General features: G+C 50.4%; 7 protein-coding genes across 7 annotated transcripts, besides 13 other annotated features; all 7 read right to left on the bottom strand.

Moving 5' to 3' along the window:
- Positions 1-18,748: part of a sequence feature (heterozygous, Esmeraldo-like haplotype) that runs on past the window's edge.
- Positions 200-220: a microsatellite.
- Positions 287-1,024, bottom strand: Tc00.1047053509669.60 (hypothetical protein, conserved; the record flags this gene model as incomplete). The annotated part of the gene is made up of 1 exon (XM_811022.1): positions 287-1,024. One exon carries the CDS (start codon positions 1,022-1,024, stop codon positions 287-289), a length of 738 nt encoding a protein of 245 aa, XP_816115.1.
- On the bottom strand, positions 1,496-6,694 carry Tc00.1047053509669.50 (hypothetical protein, conserved; the record flags this gene model as incomplete). Its single annotated transcript, XM_811021.1, has 1 exon — positions 1,496-6,694. One exon carries the CDS (start codon positions 6,692-6,694, stop codon positions 1,496-1,498), a length of 5,199 nt encoding a protein of 1,732 aa, XP_816114.1.
- Positions 5,691-5,721: a microsatellite.
- Positions 7,029-7,104: a sequence feature (A-rich).
- Positions 7,385-7,408: a microsatellite.
- On the bottom strand, positions 7,432-9,966 carry Tc00.1047053509669.40 (Zn-finger protein, putative; the record flags this gene model as incomplete). The annotated part of the gene is made up of 1 exon (XM_811020.1): positions 7,432-9,966. The coding sequence occupies one exon, from the start codon at positions 9,964-9,966 to the stop codon at positions 7,432-7,434; it is 2,535 nt and encodes an 844-aa protein (XP_816113.1).
- Positions 9,081-9,153: a sequence feature (GA-rich).
- Positions 10,077-10,135: a sequence feature (A-rich).
- Positions 10,209-10,265: a sequence feature (T-rich).
- Positions 10,539-10,564: a microsatellite.
- Positions 10,703-11,659, bottom strand: Tc00.1047053509669.30 (ABC transporter, putative; the record flags this gene model as incomplete). The annotated part of the gene is made up of 1 exon (XM_811019.1): positions 10,703-11,659. The coding sequence occupies one exon, from the start codon at positions 11,657-11,659 to the stop codon at positions 10,703-10,705; it is 957 nt and encodes a 318-aa protein (XP_816112.1).
- Positions 11,673-11,703: a microsatellite.
- Positions 12,174-16,289, bottom strand: Tc00.1047053509669.20 (subtilisin-like serine peptidase, putative; the record flags this gene model as incomplete). Its single annotated transcript, XM_811018.1, has 1 exon — positions 12,174-16,289. The coding sequence occupies one exon, from the start codon at positions 16,287-16,289 to the stop codon at positions 12,174-12,176; it is 4,116 nt and encodes a 1,371-aa protein (XP_816111.1).
- Positions 16,325-16,345: a microsatellite.
- Positions 16,443-16,518: a sequence feature (T-rich).
- Positions 17,085-17,837, bottom strand: Tc00.1047053509669.14 (thioredoxin, putative; the record flags this gene model as incomplete). Its single annotated transcript, XM_811032.1, has 1 exon — positions 17,085-17,837. One exon carries the CDS (start codon positions 17,835-17,837, stop codon positions 17,085-17,087), a length of 753 nt encoding a protein of 250 aa, XP_816125.1.
- Positions 18,014-18,040: a microsatellite.
- Tc00.1047053509669.10 (hypothetical protein, conserved) lies at positions 18,199-18,687 on the bottom strand (the record flags this gene model as incomplete). The annotated part of the gene is made up of 1 exon (XM_811017.1): positions 18,199-18,687. The coding sequence occupies one exon, from the start codon at positions 18,685-18,687 to the stop codon at positions 18,199-18,201; it is 489 nt and encodes a 162-aa protein (XP_816110.1).

Raw genomic sequence — 18,748 nt, 5'->3', positions numbered from 1 at the left:
AGCGCAGGAAGAGAAAAACAGCCCAGAAAAGAATCCACGCAGGCAAGCGATTGTGCGTGAGAGAGTGGATGCCAGACAATCCCAAAGGGAAAGAGAGAGAGAGAGTGTGTGTGTGCGTTTCTGTCTTTCCATATATTTGCGCGTAATTCCTCCTTCGATATTTTTTTAGGGACCGCACACGCCCTCCTTTCTTGTTCACACAAACAAACAAACAAACAAAAGGAAGTAGCAAGGAGAGGCGTCCACACACAGCTACCATCACAACCAAAAAACACGGCTGCCACGACTACTGCCGCCGCTTCCTGGCGCTGCCTGGGCCCATCAACACCGCCTCTGTCACCGTTCGCGGTGACGAGCAGCCGTTCGAAAAGGAACATCCGTCCACATCCACCCCGTTTGCTTCCACCGCAGCTCCCAACGTTGCCATCATCACATCGCCATCGCCACCACCAGCCGAGCTACTGACGTTACAAACACCGCCACTACCGCCAACTGCTACTGCTGGAGCCGTGGGCAGCGGGAAGAAGATGTCCTGCAGCTCACGCCGCCCACACAAAAAGAAGGTCAAGCCATACAAAACGCAGAAGCCCGTGAGAACCGACACCCACCACGCGAACCCGCCTCCTGTCAGTCGCCAACTTGCAAGGCAACAAAAAACGTAGTACATCGCATACAATGTGAAGATGAAGTCCAGCGCAAACTTGCGACGCTGAATCGTGAGAGCAAGCGGACATGAAAAAAAGCATGCGGTCAACAAGTGCATAAGAAAGAAACGCATGGCGGAGCCGTCGGAAACATCATCTACTCTCACGGCAAAAAGAGAGCGGAGAGGCACATGAAAGCAATACCCCAATGAGGTGAAGAGTGGGACGGAGAGAGCGCTGCTGTCAATGAAAGTCAGGGAAAGAACACCAAGCACAACGCGCACGACGCCAAGCATGATAAAAAACATGCTCAGGGTATGCAAAATCTGAAGAAACACAAACTTTGGATCACTAAGAGGCGCCCCCAGTGGAATCGGCATCTTGCCCTTGTCTTTTTTGTTGTTCCACTCCTGCTTGTTTGCCGCCACCTCACTTGCTCGAGTGTTGTTGCCCAACCGCTATGCCACGCCCAAGAATGAGGTGGGGGCCCTCCAATGCAGCTCGGAGTGTCCTCTACCTTCTATTGTTGCCACTACTATTATTATTGGTATTGTTATTTTGTTTTTTCTCCCTTGTTTGGCCGCTACCGGGCCCACACCGCACACCTGCACACTTTATGTATGGACCAGAAAGTAACAGAGGCGACCAAAAAGGGGGTAGCGCAAGTGACACACACAACAACAACAACAACAAAAAAAAAAAAAAAAATCAGACGCGAAAAAAAAGCCGCAATATCCATCATTTTTTCTTTATCCTTTTTCTGGTCATCTGAATTTCCCTCGGAGATCTCTCCCCTGCCCATCCAACTGCTGTCACTCAGCAACGTATTACAACACGCCCTCCCTCTTTCCTTAGTCCAGCAGCTCTGCCTGCAGAACATTTGCCAAGGAGTGCTCCGACACCAGCAGTTTGTCTACAATATCTTGTGTGTCAACAGGCAGCGGCTTCAGCGCTGCCCAATGATCCTTCAAAGTGAGACGTAATTCGGTTATAGTGGCGAGTGACTCCGTGGATTTCATCACAACAGGTATGAATCCGTCCACAATCGCCATATTCGGCACATCGTCCGGGATAACCAACATTCTTGACTCATCACAAGGCGCACTAGCCAGTAGCAGCCCACACGGCGGAACAAACGTTCCCAACATGGGCAGTTCTTCTCCTTCCCCAGCGGAAGCGCCATCAAACGCACAAAACCACGGAAATGAAGAATGGCATGGTGACAGGGATGAGGATGCGGGGTCGGAAGAGGCATTACAGGACTTTGCCAAGTTGGGTGGCACGGCAATCTGTGCAGTGCGCTGACGATCCCTTGACTCCACAGTTATCAGGCGGAGTACGCCGTCGGCAGCAACCTTTTTCTGTATGAACGCCCTTGGAAATGTGGCGAAGGAAACAGCAAGGCGCAGGCGCCCCTCATCCTTTTTTCCCCATCCCTCCTGCAAGGGACCCCATGTCCCCTCTGAAACCACGCAAGAAGAGTCCACCAGTGTTGTCAGTATGTGAGACGGAGAGGTCAACTTCTTCAATTGCTTCGAAAGTTCACGGAGTCGTGCTGCAATGACAGTGGCGAGACGCTTGGCCTCTTGGGAAAGCTCAAGAGCGGCAAGTTCCACCACATCCCCGCTCCTGCAAACATCATTTTCACCAATGAATGAAGAGAGCACCAAGGCAACCACACGAATACAAGACTCTAAACAGTCTAACAATGACCCCGCAAAGAGGAGTTTGGCAAGTTGCAACGGAAGCGCACCAATCACCAGAGGTGAAGCTCCCTCACGCATAGGAAGCAATGGCGGCAAACATAAGGAAAATAATGCCACAGCCACTCGTATCGCATTTGCCTCAATAGTCTTTTTATTTTTTTCGTCCCCTCCTTGGGTTTTCACCAGCCCCATTGTACGCAAAAGATGTTGTGCCGCTACAGGCAAATTCAATGGGGCAGGTGTCGGCATGGAAACAAGTTCACGCTCCACGATATTAAAAAGCAGTCGCAATTCTGGCGAGTCTAGGTGCTCTTCGCCTCCCCGTAGCAGCGTTGCCACCCCAGCTCCTTCAGGGAACTCCTCCAGTGGCAGCGGGATTGCATCCTTTTGCCCCGCCAGCACAGACCGAAGGTCTCTCATGGTTTTTGTCTCGAAGAGCATGTGAGCAGCGCCCTCGGCACGGAGTGCCGGGTACGTCTGCAGCAATTGTGCGACCGCCTGGAATGTGGCCTTGCGTTGCAGCTGTTTGTAAAGTTCAGCAATTGCCCTATTGCGTGACTCTTCGGCATGAATGCGGTCCTCTCCTTTTCCTGCCATGCGCAGCCCACTCTCATCTTCCATTTCAACAAGTGAGACGTAAACCAACTGAACCCCCGCCGCCGAGTTATTGCGTTCCTTTAGTGTCAGACGTAGTGGCAAAAATGGGGCTCGTAACGTTGAGTGGAGTGCCATGATGGCCAACTTCCCACGTGGTGTAAAATCGCGAAGAGTGGGATCAAATAGATCCCCATGCCGGTTCCTCAAAAAGTTCCCTGTTTCTGAATTCCCCTGCACTGTGCCACTGATTATCCCCAAAATGTATTCGTAGTGCATCGCCGCCCGCGTCACGGCCTCTTGTCCTTCCTCACCCATTCCACGAGCCACAAACGGAGTGCCAAGAACTGGCTGCTCAACCAAATAACGTCGGTGTGGGGGTCGGCCGTAGACTTCAAAGCGAAATGACAAGGGCGGCGGTGCCGGTAGTCGGGCAGCAGCACACTTTTGTGGCAACCTAGACTTGACGTTCGTGAAGAGTGGCAGGGCTTCGACGACGTCAAGGCCATTATCCTCTAGATCCACACCACTTCTTGGCGCTTTCCCCTTAGTAAAAAGAGCATCCCATACAACCTGTTCCTTCATCTTCTTTATGTATCCACGGCACGCCGTCACATAACCTTGCCATACGCGTGGCTTGTGGCATTCTCTACGATTTGGGGGTCTCGGCAACGGCGGCTTCTCCATGTGCATGTCTGGAAGACTTTTTAAGCCTGGCGGTGACTTCGTATTCGGGGGCCTCAACGGATCACCAGGATTTGGGGCATGGCGTCCTTTTGACTTCGCGATAGCCGCATACTCAGCCTGTTTCGGCCCAATGTAAATAGGTATCCCCAGTTCTCCGAGAACATAAACAGCGTGCATGCAACATAAAAAAAAGGCATCTTTCTTCGTTAAAGCACATCCCAAGGCGTAGCGTCGGCCAAATTGTGGGGGCACCGGTATTTCCATAATGGCTCGATGAACAAAGCCGTAAAGGGGATTGCAAACGTTATATTGCCGCATACAACGAGAAATATCTACCCCTTGACGTCCACAGTAACCTTCAAGCAAACGTGGTGCATGGCGAAAGAATTCAGAGGGGTGAACAAAAACCAATCCCGCCAAGTCGAAAAGTGCGTCGTCCGTCACTCCTGGAGAAGGCGAAACGGCTTCTGCTTTTCTCGTTGCTGTGGCATCCGTGTGATTCTCTCCGTCTGCTGCCTTATAATTCCCATCCGGTGGATGAGTTGATGACACTGTTTGCTTTATACCCTCGCCACAGGGTGCTGTGCCCTCTTTCCTTGTCTCCTTTGACAGGCGCGCCCACAGGCACGAGTCCGCGTGCTCCTTTCGCACCGGTGGAGGAGTAGGCACAGCCCTTCGTGTGGAGTGCGTCTCGTACGGCGCCCAACGACCGAGCATTCCGGCGGCATCGCAGTGCCTTTCCTGCAAAGCTTGAAGATCGTAAAGCGCAATTCCGAGTTCGTCAAGAAGAAGTTCGGCATGCACAGCGCACATAACGAGAGCCTCCTCCTCCGTGTAAGCCTCCCCGTGTGCCACAACGTGACCAAATGCCTCCGGGACCGGAAGTACAACTTTTTTCACCCATCGTTTCAGTCCTTCATCTGTCTCAAGCATAGAGCTCGTCACAGCGACCTCCAACCGCTTCCCATGGCGCTCCAAGTAGTCCCTCAATCGGACTAGCGCAAAGCGATCCGCCTGACGGACCGAGGGAAGTGTGTGGACGTAATTTCGAGTCTCTTGCACGTTAACGCTTGGGTTTTGAATGATATATCCTTCCGCATCGGCATCCAACGACCAGTCACTCTTTGGCAATCCCGCTCGTGCGCCTTGAATCCGCGCCTCATGGTACTCTGACGAAAAACCACGCTGCCGCGCAGCCAGCGGTAAACCACCAATGTTTCTTGCTGGCGAGAGCCCTGGAACCACGATGCGGCCGAGATGAGCCACAACATAGCGGTAGGGCGGCGGAATGACTGTATCACGGGTAAGATTACGCTGCTGGAACTCCTCTCGGCCGAAGGTTGAACTTCCCAACAGCGGGCGGTCAAGTGATTTGAGCACACTGAGGGCATGCATGGAGGCGGTGGTTTCAGCCTCCATCTCTGATGTACCAATTCCAATGGCCACAAAGGATGACACGGCGACATCATCACCATCATGAACACTTGCCGGCCCTGTAGATGCCGTTGTACCCGCCACGAACGGAACAGGGACTGTTACCGTTGCCCGATAAACCTCGTGGCCCTTCACACCGAGGCTCTCCACAAAAAATAGGGAACCCACTTCCTTCGCGTCTTCCCGGTATTGCGCCATGTAACTCACAAAAATGTGGTGGGCAGCTGGATCAATTCTTTGCAGCTCCGTGACGTTTTCAAACTTCTCAATTGCCTTAGCGTGACTCAGGAGAACAGATTCCAGAGAGGCCGCAGAGTCCACCTCGGCTGCCGTCTTCACAGAACTTTCCTTAACAAGCTGAAGGGGCGGTGGAGAGGGCTTCGTGAAGTGATATTCATACCCACAAGGCCCGCTGCACCAGCGATTTACCTTTCGACACTCATCCGCATGAGTCTCTTGCTTCTCCTTGTCAGAAGGATACAATGCAAGTCCTAGTGCATCGATGATGAGCTCGGCATGCATACATGCAAGCGCAATCGCTTCCTTCTTTGTAGGTGATTTGCCACATGCAATGCGCTCGCCAAAACGCCCATCAATAGGAAGCCTAATTTGTGCAACAAACATCTTATTATTATTATTATTATTATTATTGTTATCAGCACCTGTATGGGAAAAAGCTTCTCCACTACCACTACCACCAAATTTTTCCTTCGAGACGCATTTGTGGAGAGGCGTCACACGAGAGTATCGCTGAATATTGCAGTTGTATGCTGCGAAAAACTGTTTTATACGGTAAACGCTTCCATAGTCCAGTAAGAATGGAGAAGCCAACGTCAACTTCATCGACGTAAACGCACCCGCCGTAACGTTAGAGAACTCCATCTTGTCAATCTGCAGCCGCCGTTCCACCTCCTTCGTCGCTCCCTCTCGCAACAGCTGTAGTCGTGGCGGGGAGGGAGTACTGGGAGGTCGGGGATCATCTCCGGGCATTGGCGCCCATCGCCCCGCGTTTCTAGCCGCCTCGGCATGTCGTTTCTGCTTCGATGTGAGCTGAAACATGGGGAAGCCCATGGCGTCAATGACACGCTCCGCATGCATGGCCGCCACCAGCTCCGCCTCCTTCTCTGTGGAGGCCAATCCTTCCCCCCAGCGCTCGCCGTACTCGGGAGGAAGCGGAACACGAACCCTCGCGTGGAACAGCTTCTCCTCGTCGCCCGCTGTCTGCACCTCCCGCACTTCTGCCAACAGATGGCTCGCCGAAGAAGACGTCTCACAGGCGCTGTGCGGCATGCGCTTAGCAAAGTTTGCCACTTTTGCTCGAGCAAAGGTGTCAATTGTCGTGATCGTCTCCGCGGCGGCGTCTTTGCTCGCCTCGTACTCCTCCAACTCAGGGAAGTCCTCCACGTCGTCACCGTCCACGTTCGTGCGGCTTTTATTATTGCGGCTTTCATCAACGTCATCTGGCAGTAGCAGCTCCACCTCCAGCACCTCTGGGGTTCCACCAGACAAACACAACAGCGGCCTTGTTGGCTTCGTTATGCAAAAGGCCCGACATCCGCCCGGCCACAATGCGTGGAAGAGCGCGGGTCGCAGCAGTCGACCAAACGCCGCGTTGAAGGATGATCGCATTGCGTTCCACGCAAACAAAGACAAGATTTAAGACGGCTGCGACGCGCAATTTCTTTTGTTCCTCCTACTTGAGCGGTACTGAAGTTATCTTTGAACTTCCCCCCTCGCCGCAATGGAGAAAAGAAAAAACAACAACAAAAAGAAAAAAAGACTTTCATGAAATCAACAGAACGGAATGACGGGCAGCGAGGCAAAAGGAGAAAAATTCGCACTCCGCCCAATTTTCAAATTTTTTTCTTTTTGTTTATTCTCCTCTTTTGCCCTCCCCGTGACTCCTCTTCGCTTCTCGTAATTGTCGGCAGGGCAAAAGTAAACGGGCGAATGCGTTCCAACATTCTTTTTTTTTTTTTTTTTATTCTCCGCTCCCTCCTCGTCTTTCTTTTTTATTTTCTTATTTTTTTTTTTTTTTTCGAGGTTGCCGGCGTTTGTTCTCGCAACGCAGCGGTTTTGACTGGTGGGCATCCGGCACGGAAAGGCAGTGAACGACAGTCAAAAACAACGACAACAAAATGGAGGGGGCCTGCGAGTCGCACCTCCCGCGAACACACACAAAAGTTTTTCCCTCGTCTTCTTTTGGAGTTGCTTTTTTTTTTTTTTTTTTTCCCTTTTAATGGCATTCCTTCCCGATTTCCTCCTCCTGCTGCTGCTCCTGCCCCCCTCCCACAGACATCTGTACGGCAGCTCCACCGCCACACACACACACACACACACACAGCTTTCACAGTAACAAAGAGAAACTACGCGGCTTCCATTGCCTCCCCGTTGTATACTCCCACAGTACGCCTCAGCTTGTGGTAGTACTCCATTGTTTCCTGAATGAGCTGCAGCCTCGAGATATTCCTCAGCGAGGCACAAAAAAACAGCGGCTGCAGAAGAACACCAATAACAAAGATGATGCACAGTAGCATGAACTCGGCGGCCGCGGTAAAATACATCTTTGGGTTAAATACAAAGAAAACAATATTCGCAGAGAGACATAAGAGCGGCACCGAGTACGGCAAGACCGTTAGGAGCGGCGTCATCACTGCCATGGGGATTATCCAAAACAGCGCACTAGAGGTGACAAAAAACAAAAACGAGAAAAGAGCAACACGCAACTTCAGATACTTCGGGTGCGCGGTTCCCGGCGGCAAGGCCCACTCCCGACGCCTGAATACCGACGGCAGACGCGCCTCCGGCAAAGGGATATCGGACTGACCATCGCCACGCAACCAGCTGTCAAGAAGAGAGAGACGCTCCTTGTCGAAAAGATAATCCTCCAAGTGAACAACATGACGCCCGATAAACATTACAACATGCCGGAGAACCTTCAACTGCATGTGTTTGATAGGGAATAACCTCACACAGACTATAGCCGTCCCTGTGCCAAAAACAATTAATGTGTTTGCCACACACCTCAACCAGTAAGGGTTCCTCGTGAACCACAGTATCACACCCAGCGAGAAACGCGCAAAACAACTTCCCAGCAACTCTATGAGAAAAAAGAAGAATTGATAATAACTTTCCAACAACCGACTCTTTTCCGGGGCAAGATAGGATTCTAACCACGCACTGATTCCATCGACTGCTGGTGTCACCATGATCACGGGAAATCCAGGGGCGAGCGGCGGCGTGAGGGTACTATTTGCTCCATCCTTTATCATCACCTCATGTGCGGCAAACATAACGTAAATTGGAGTCGCCAAAAAGACGTACAAGAGTGTCATTTCAATGCAACAAAAGCGGATAAAATCAAGGGAGACACCAAGCGGGTCAGTATCAAAGACCTGGGCCAAGACAAATTTCCAGTAGGCTGTATCATCCTCCAGGTTCAGGTCCACACTACGAACAAAATATAACTCAACGCCCGGAGCAAAGAGGGGGACGATGATGGCTGTCTCCACATGCAGCAAAATCATGGAACAGAAGCTCCCTACTAACCAATAAGCCAGAAGTCGTGTAAGTGTCAGTTCACCAGCGAATGCCGACAACGATGCCGGAAACGTTAGAAAGTACGGGGATAAGGCAAAGTGCACAACGATGCCTCCACAGGTGGTCATCAGAATTGAAAACAACACCAACTCAGAGAGGTAAGTAATAAACCATAAGGCAATGTCAATTTCCGTCGCACCTGTTTTCCTCTCTTGCGCCTCTGCAAAACGACGGGTCGGATCATGAATTCGTTTCCTCGGATATAGAAGACGCCTAAGAACCAGACCCAACACCAGAATTAGGCAGAGCAGTAGCTTCCCAAGAGAGAAATTCACAAGAAATGAAAGAGGCACGAGTGTCCCAAGCTCTAATATCCGTGGACGTAGCATCTTTTGCGAGCTACCCGTACGCTCCAAGGACCAGTCCAAAATCCAATGTAACGTCCCCACTACCGTGTTGGGTTGCAGTCTGGGGCCCTCTTCCTCATCTTCGTCGTCTTCCTCATCCTCATCCTCATCCTCCTCCTCATCGTCGTCTTCTTCTTCCTCATGTACCTCTTCCGTCGCCGTGGCAAACATCGCATCTGTGTCTTCAAAAAAGGCACGCCACTGGCACCACCCTGTCTTTGTACATCGCCATAACGTGACACAAATCCAACCGTACGCCATAACGTTAATCCACAGCCAAACATCAAGGAATGTTGAAGCGCCATCCTCTGGACCCTGCAACAAAGCAGTTTCACTGCTATTGCTTGAATATTCACTGGTTCTCGTTGCGGCATCACCATTGTTAACAAAAAAGCACTTGTGATAAAACGTGACGCCAATAATACACGGTACCACAAAACCGTTCAGCGCGATGCCAAGCAGGAGTGCCAGAGCCTTGGCAGAGAGGGGCAAAATCAAATCCCAAAAGAAAAAGCACAACTGTTCAAAAAATGTCTGCGGCAAACTTACATCACTGATCGCAAGAATATTATAAGTTGCTCCACAGCTTGGGCAGCTGGCGCGACGCCGCGAAAACACCCAGGCGTCAATGCATTCACGGTGAACCCAGCCAACGGATCCGCGACATTTGCACACACTCGTGATCAAGGGGTTTTGGGTGGTACCTCCCCCAGAACGACATATCCAACACTCCATTTCGCCGTCGTGGTCCGCGTCTGGAGTCTCATGTGCATCCTCATGAAGGATGGACGCCGCGGGTTCGTGTCGTTGTGGCTGCTGCTCCTCCTCCTCCTCTTCGTCCTGTGAGACGCCGGAATGTTCCGTGTTTCGTTCTTGTCCCGTGGATGGCAACATCCGTGTGTTGTCCCCGGCTTCTTTGGATGCCTCCTCTCCCTGGGATGTCGGATACGACATGAACCCCACACGCACTCAGCGTACGGCGACAGAAACCCGCCCAACCGTGGCTCGCCCCTTTCGCAAAAAGTCCGGCGTCGGCCTTCACTCCACTCCGCCTGAGTCCTGACTTCCTTCCGCCTCTTTGTTTTTCCTCTTTTTTTTTTTTTTCCTTCGTTTCTTTTCGTTTGCTTGTGATGTGCTCCCTACTGCTCCTGCAGCGGCCCTCCCGAAGACGCAGCCCTCCCACTCCGAGGAACGACAGAGAAAAAAAAAAGAGAGGGGGAAAAGAAAAAAAAGCACAACAAAAGAAAAGTAAAACGGCCCCGTCCGCCTCCACGCCGCCCCGCAAGATCCCCCAAACCGAGTGTGGGGGTGTGGAGGAAAGAGAGAACGCACGTGGAGCAACAGTCACATGAAACAAATTGCAGAAAAAGACGGGAAAAGAGAGCAACTATTAAGTGATGCCTGAAAAGCAAGCATCGGAGGCAAAAAAGCAAGATCGCACGGTGAAGGAGAAAAAAGGAAACAAAACTGATGCTTCTTGCTTTTGTATTTCTTTCATTTGAGGAAAGAAGGCATTTCGCCACAGAAAAAAAAAACAAAACAAAACAAAACACAGACTCAAAAGCAAAACAAAAATGATTTCTACTTTTTTTTTTTTCCTCTTTTAATGGGGGATTAAAATCAACTGCGGGTAAACGCGGTGCCGTTAAACATACATTAATACACGCGGTTTCTCGCAATTTAAAGAATTTCAGGGGTCTTGAAAAGAACACACGACTGCGGTGGACTCAGCTTCTCTTTTTTCAAGGTTCTTCACATAAGCCTCGTACACAAGACGCTGAGGGCAGCTGTTGCGCACCTCCTTGACAAAACGACTATCCGCAACGTACAGAATACGATCCGCATAGCACTCAACATCGGGGTTGTGTGTCACCATAATACACGTCGTCTTTGTAATGCGGTTGAGGTGCACAAGAAGATCCATCACCTGGATTGTGTTCAGTGTGTCCAAGTCTCCGGTAGGCTCGTCCAGGAGCAGCAGCTGCGGGTTGTTGGCCAGGCTGCGCGCGATGGTGACCCGCTGCTGCTCGCCACCACTGAGCTCCGACGGCAGGTGGTGCAGGCGGTTACGCAACCCGACAAGAGCCAACAATCGAAACGCACGAATTCGCCTCTTCTTCGCGGACAAGGCACCCAGCAATGTCATGGGCAGTTCCACGTTTTCCAACGCTGTCATTGTTGAGATCAAGTTAAAAGTCTGAAAGACAAATCCAATTTTACGCAGCCGAAGGTCCGCCAATAAACTGTCGGGTGTACTGCCGTTTATCACCGTCCCCATAAGCTCGATGGTGCCGCTTGTCGGCAGATCAATGGTACCGATGATGCTCAGCAACGTCGTCTTACCTCCGCCACTGGGTCCACGAATCATAACAAACTCACCGCGGCGAATAGGACCAAACCCGTCCCGACCGCAGTCCTCGCACAAATTCAAATTCCTCAGCGCCACCACGCGTTCTTCTGTGCCCTCGATGGGATAACTCTTCTCAAGTCCGCGCAGACGCAGCACAACTTCGTTCCCGTCTTCCTCAGAGACTGCGTCACTCACCTCCGGCACAAGAATATTCGGTTGATTGCGCTCCTCTTGATTCCCACCGTCCCCATCCATCTCATTGAAGGGGTTAGAGCGCCATTCACCGCAGTCACCCATTTGCCGCGGCACGAAAAACAAAAAACAAAAACAAAAAACAAAAAAAGGGGAAACGAAGAAAAAGTCACCCTACCAGCCCGTCTCTCGCTACCTGAAAGCTGCCAACAATGGCACCTTCGCAAGAAGTATGATTAGCCAGGCACAAAGAAGAAAAAAGAAAATGGTGGGAAAAAAAGAGGGTAAAGTAAAAATACCAAAATACATCCCGTAACTCCCAGAGGACTGAGAAACTCATAAGCCCTGGATTCAAAAAGAAAAAAGAAAAAAAGGAAGCAGGTGGGGAAGAAACTAGGCATACATGCATAAATGCACCAACACACATAGATAAATAATTGGCAAAACAAGGAAAAATTAAAAGCGTCAAAGACGCTGCAATGACTGGCTCATAGAAAAGATTATGCCAAAGAGTAACTGCTTTCAGATGCTTCGTCCTGTTCATTGAACCCTCTTTGGACTCACCACTTCCACACCGGCCTCAACACTTACCATGAATCGTAAGCATGCATGCCGTTCCTCAAGCAGCTCCCGTTGACGCCTCCCCCAGCTCATGCGTCCCAGAAAATGCCGAAATGGACGAGAAAAGCCCATCGCCAGATTCCATTCTGGCATCGTCCTCAGCTCCAATACAAACACTGGATGACGTCAGCACCATCACCTCTTCCGTGGGAATCGCTGCCAAGGCAAGGTCTTCACGGGGCCGCCAGGTGAAGAATAGCGGAACCAAAAAAAACCCAGAAGCAACAAAAACAAAAAGCAACAGCGGCGCAACAAAAGCCGAGAGTCCAGTGCGACCTTCAGAAGTATCATTTGTTCTGTTTAAAAAATCTCCAAAAACTGAAAGAGGGACTTCAGAAGAAAGATCACTACCGCAGGAAATCAATAAAAGCCGATCATCCGTGTCAGGAGTCTCGTATATATCCTGTGGCTCACTCTTTGCGAGATACGCCGCTGCACGGTAGCCTGCATTACCATTTGCAGCTGACAGCAATGATGCATTGTTGAGAAGTGTGAAGGAGATGTTCAACTCGCCTTTTGGGGCACTCAATCTGTAACTCAGACTTATTCGAGCATATTTACAATCGCTTGTCCATCCAATTTTTTTTTCCTTTTTTATACTAATAGTTCCACTGGGAGTGCTGCGTATCGCTGCCGCCCTCAGTGCCATTTCTCCTTGCTGCCTTGTGAATATACTGCTCTCAAGTGCTAAATAGACATCGGTTCTTACCCAGTTGGGCGACTGATGCTTAAGGTTCAGTTGTAACTCCTCATTGACAAGAGGGGTGAAGTAAGTGGCACCTCGTTTGTCCTCCTCCTGCAGCTCAATGACTTTGTTATCACTACCCACCTCCACCCCGCAGTCCCATCCTGCCCGCCCCTCATTACAGACGCAAAAGCCTCCGCCCCACACGTCACAGAGGGCATTTTCAACACATGGAACCGTGCAGTTTGAGTTATTTGGCCCCTCGAAACTGTAATGCATTAAAAATCCCTTACGAACATGAGACCATCGGGAAGAAAACACAATAGCAAGAGCATTCGATGAAGAAAGGAAGACCAGACCTTGAGCGCTCGTGCCGGTGTCTACACGTATCGGTTCCGCTTCATCCGATGCATCATCATAGAGTACAACGATATCCGTCGGGCTCTCCACTTCAAAGCGGAGGTATTGCAATCGAATTATACGACCTCTTGGCGCTTTAACCACCCATCGACAAACTAACATGGGAGAATAGGTGCCATAACCATTCACCTCAATGTATCCACCGGCAGTGTCATTGGCCTCAAAAGGCCACCCATCCTCCCTGCACCAGTAACTTCGCATATTGCATTTTTCTCCAGCAAAGTCTTCGCAGCAATACTCGCAATTTGGGCCAGAAAAGCAACCAGACCCACCCCATGTTTTGTCTTTTTGGCAGATGCATTCTCCGGTCTCCATGTTACACTTACCCCTCTCGCTACAAGTACAATTGGAAGAACACGATGGCCCGTACCATCCTGGTTTGCATGATGAACAATGTTCATCGGCAAAGTGCTCATTGTCACATGTACATTGCAAATCCTTTGCTGCGCATGTCCCATGTCCATTACACATGGCTTCCTCATCACAAAAAGAACAGTCGATAAACCGATACCCAGTGTGACACTCACAGATACCTCCAAAGCAATTTCCATTCCCACTGCAATTGTTGGGACACAATACACCGGACATTATACTAGCATTATCGACATAACTCAAACCAGGTCCAGATACAACAAGAGCGTATGGCTGATTATTTCCTTCATGAACACTACCGCCATACACAAACACACGGAACCCTGCTGCTAACTCCCAGGAGATTGGTAAACAAATTTGTTCCATGACATTCGTGGTGTCCAGGGTTTTGTTTTCACCGGCAAAGTACACAGCACCCTTGGAATCCACCAATAGCACGTCAAGATTATTGACCAAAGATATGGCAGAGCCCTCCATCGCGGATCCGATGTCTGTCCATACAAGTGAAACACGTATTTCATTCACGTCAAGTAAATTGGGCCCCAAAGTGAAATGGTGCACTTTGCTGGCGTGGTGACCAATCGAGTCTCTGTCTCGAAACCATCCTATTATGCCAGTTGGGGTAAAAAAAAGAGACATGTCAAGACGACCAAAGCCACTCAGCCTTGAGTTATTTAAATTCACAGTACAGTGAATCAACAATGCCTTGAGTAATGCAGAAGAAGGAGACGAAATGTTTTCCAGCGTTCGGAGATGCTGACGCATCAAGGCCACCGAGCCCGCTAAGGCTGCAGTTGCCATAGAAGTCCCTCGCATGCTAACGACCGCACACTGGTTTGTGGAAATGTTACCATCTGAGAATGCAGAGGTGATTGTGTCTCCCGGTGCCACAAGTTCCGGTTTGACACGATGATCATACGTCGGTCCAGGAGAAGAAAATTTCGCAATGGTGTTTTGGGTATTTGGGTCAAAAGTATTTTTGTGTGCCCCAATACAAATCATGTTCTTGGTTCGACAGGGTGTTAACAAACCAGAGTTGGGACTGTTCCCTGCCGCAAAAACAATTAGAGCATCGTCCATTTGATTTGCAAGGGCATCCATGCTCTTTTCCACCGCTGTGTACTCGTCCGGGGCAAAAAAACCCCATGAGTTTGAGAAGATATGCGCCCCCTCTTTATAAGCAGGACGGAACACCTCAGTGATGTCAATAGGAAGCGTCAGCAACGGCTGGCTGGGAACACCGAGGCTTGTAAAGAAGATCTTCGCTCCTTTGGCGACACCGTTGTATTTGGAGTTCTCATCGTCGTCAAGAACATGTCCCGCCAACGTTCCTGCCACGTGCGTACCATGTCCTCGTTTCTTGTCGCCAATCAACCTTTCTCCAGGAAATAAATCGCATGGGACAAATGATATCACCTTACGGTGGCGGTGGTTTACCTCTGGGTAGATCGCCACGGACTCCTTGGGGTCGCTGAAGAAACAACTGTCGAAGTCCACACCGCTATCCGCCAATCCGACCAGTTCCCCACTGCCATCGATTCCCGCGTCCCAGAAGGGACGAAACGGTTCTCTTTCATCCTGGTTCCCATTCTGCACAAGGGCGGTCGCATAGAAGTTCAAGGGGGCAACATGTTCAATAGCCACTTCCATCCATCGCACCGCTGGATGACTCACTACCGTATTGATAAAGGCGGAGCAGTGACACACGACATCCATCTCCTTTTCCTCCTCCTTTTTCCCCCCAGAAGAGAGTGTCAACACCCATCGTACAAGTCCTTTCCCAGCAACCGAACTAATAATGTTCCATTGGCATTTCGCCGAAACATTGCTTGTCTTCCTCGACACACTTTGAAGTGACCGCTCCACAACGTTTTCTCTCCCCAAGGCAGTACGAACATCCAGCGGCAGACGCCATCTTAGATCCATTTCTTCCATTGGCTTATTATCAACAGCACTTGTATCATGCCGAGCACCGCAGCGGTGCATGGAAAAGCGAATTGCACGAGAGAGCTTAAGGCGCGCTCCGGTGGGTGTGGAGTAGACGTCCAACACCGTCAATGACGTGAGAGGCGATACCCCGCGATCCTCTGCCTCCAAAGCCGCTCGAATTTGAGCGGCGCGCTCGGAGTCAACATAAACAAGCATGTGTAATTCGTCAATGATGTGGGTATCCTCCAGTCTGTGCCTCATCAAGGAAGATCGGACATTCCGCCGCTCCTTCCAACGGAGCTTGTCAAGCTTCACTACAACGTAGCGACCGTCATCCGACTCTAATGGCGACGCATCCTCCCCTGAAAGTCCCGCCGTGCGGGCAGTGAGAAATGGCCGCCTCGCCCGACACGAATCACAAGCAGAGGCCACGTGAGACGTTGAGTTTTCTCCGGTGTGGGGGTATTGGTGGTGGTGCTTCTGCACAAACCAATGAAGCGGGGCCTCGTGAATTTTCAACCAATCGGCGTGAAGCCACTTCTGCAGTGGACTTCGCCTCATTGCGAGGGGCCGCTTTGACGCGGCAGCAGCAGCAGCAGCGGCGTCCCCTGCAGAAGTGGCGCAAGTTCCCACACCACTCAAGAAAAAGTGCATCAAAATCAGTGAGAACAGTGCCATTAAAAAGAACGGTGGCGTCCCCGAGAGCATTGCGCTTGCCGCGTGTTCGCGCCGCCGTCGACGACAAAAAAAAAAAAAAAAAAAAAGGAGTGATGCTCCTCCTCCTTTTATCTTCCTCCCTTTCCCACTCCCGAGCAACGGGGCAGTAAGACGGCAATCGCAAACCGCAATTGTTTTCCACGCAAAAAAAAAAAAAAAAAGAAAAAAGAAAAAAAAAAAAAGTTAGCAACAGAAACAAAAGGAAAAAAAAAGAAAAGAATTTAAGGAAAACAAAACTGAAAAGTCAAATGGAAATGAGTCCTAAAACCACCTTCAAGAGACCACCATTCCACTTGAGTGCACTTCACCCTCTCCGCCATACATGCATACATATACAGGCACAAAAATGCCCTCAGCGACTTTAGAAGTCAGCCCATGCATTGTTAGGTTGAGAAGTGACAAGAAGTATTACACGTCTTCCGTGCAGAGAAGTAGAGATAGATACATACATGTCTAGAAACAGATGTATATGACAAAGGAGGATAAAATAATAATAACAATAAAAAAGGATTGAATTCACCGCGGTGAAGATAAAAAAGAAATCGTTTTTTCTTTTTGTTTTTCAAGGCCTTAATTTAATTAATTTCGTCTTTGCTTCTTCCTTATGCTTGCCTGCATTTTTTGTTTTGTTTTTCTTCTTCTTCGATTCTGCGGTCCTCCAAACTGCATTCCCGTGCAAAAACGCAAAGACCAGTGATGGTTCCAGCCGCTCCAAAAAGGCTGCGCATCCCCCTCCTGCTGGCATTTCTATCCGTTCGCACTGTTATTCACATTTACGTACGCACGTTACTTTTTCTCCCCTTTTTTTGTTTCCTCGCACTCTTTTGGCTTCCAATTCCTCTTCGCTTGATCGGTCACCGGCGTGTCGCCAGAGTCCTCCTGCAGCAGTTCCTTTACGAGCTGCTCTATCTGATCTTCACTGAAGCCCTCGACACGCCCCACGATGCGACCATCGCGGTACGTCACAAACGTTGGAACGCTGCGGATGTCATGCAGAGCCCCCAACTTGGGGTTCTCGTCGGTATTGACGGGAATGATGCGCACAGTCCTGCCGTTCGCCCGCGCCCGCATGCAAAATTCACGCACACTCTTCAGCAGCACCTCTGGGTCCACCCGTGACTTGGGGTCAGCCAAGGCACCGGGTTGTAAAGTCCCTTCTGCTGCCGGATCCCTTGAGGGCGATGCTGCTGCTGCTGACTGTGTTGATAATGATGATGATGCAAGGCTAGTTGACGATGTGGCCTCGGAACCTCCTCGCACCGCGGGGCGCCCTTTATTCAAAAACGCTTCCAGTTTGACATAGACGCGATTGCGCGGTTCACGCCACGGCGCATAAAAGTACACCAATGCCACCTTCTCCCTGTTGACCTCGTCCAAGAATTCCCGTGAATGGCCCTTGAAGGTGGCAATGTGTCGACGCGTTGCGCACGTCCATGATGACAACGATGCCGCTGGGGCCGTACTAAAAACGGTTGTGACAGAAGTACCGGTGCGACGCCGTACCAGGCAGTGTTGTAGAAACCCAACTGCAACCTTCATTGCCCACAGACCAGAAAAGCCGCACAGCCTCTCCTTTTCCTTGACTTAGGCAAAGGCAAAGAAACCCCTTTTTTTGTTCCTCTATCCACCGCCAGCAGGCATGTAAAAGTAGCAAAGCATACAAAAGGTGGTGAAGTGAAGATAACGACAAAAAAGCACACACCAACATGAATAAATATTTATTTATATATTTATTTGTTTATACATATATGAAAAGTAATAAAAGCACATAAAGAAGCCTAACAAAGAGACGCAATATATGCCCTTGGGGCATCCAGAGAGGAAAGAAGGCCGTGTTCACTTTGCGGTGCGTGGCCGTATGTGTGAAGAAACAGCAGCAACATGATGTGTGGATCCACTGTCATGCCGGTGTGTCATACGGCGCCCCCAAAAATGTTTGTACAACCTCCTTCCACTCCAGCTTTTCTGGCGGTGTGAGTCCACAGTCCGAGTACAATAGCTGCTGCCATACTGACGTTACGTTCTCCTTCAGCTCCTCAGTTTCCTCGACGACCTCCGCCCCCGCCCCTGCAAACTCCGCCAGTCTTCCAAGATTCACAGTCAAAACAAGCAGCATTAACATCGCGCGGCGGTGCCGCACTGCTCTTTCACCCGCTGCACCATCTCCATCCCCCGACACAAGTTCCCACACCAACGCCAGACGATCGTCAAAAAGTGACTCAATGGGTGAGAAGTCGGCGTAGTCATCCGTGTCCACATAAGGAATATTCTCGCGTGCCTCGTCGTAGTCCTCGGGAGGCCGCAGACTGGCGCGAAACTCATTCAAAGCCGCCGTCATCGCGGCCGTGATGCCCGTAATCTCCTCATCCTTCTCCACCTCGGCCATCATCCGGCGCCAGCGAAGAGAGTTGGCCAGACGCGTGCGCTCCTCCTCTGCAACTTTCAGTTCT

The sequence above is a fragment of the Trypanosoma cruzi genome, genomic scaffold (genome assembly GCF_000209065.1).
Source record: "Trypanosoma cruzi strain CL Brener 1047053516369 genomic scaffold, whole genome shotgun sequence".
Taxonomy (NCBI): domain Eukaryota; phylum Euglenozoa; class Kinetoplastea; order Trypanosomatida; family Trypanosomatidae; genus Trypanosoma; species Trypanosoma cruzi.
Note: the sequence above shows the minus strand (reverse complement) of the source record. Positions and strands in the feature narration are given on the sequence as shown.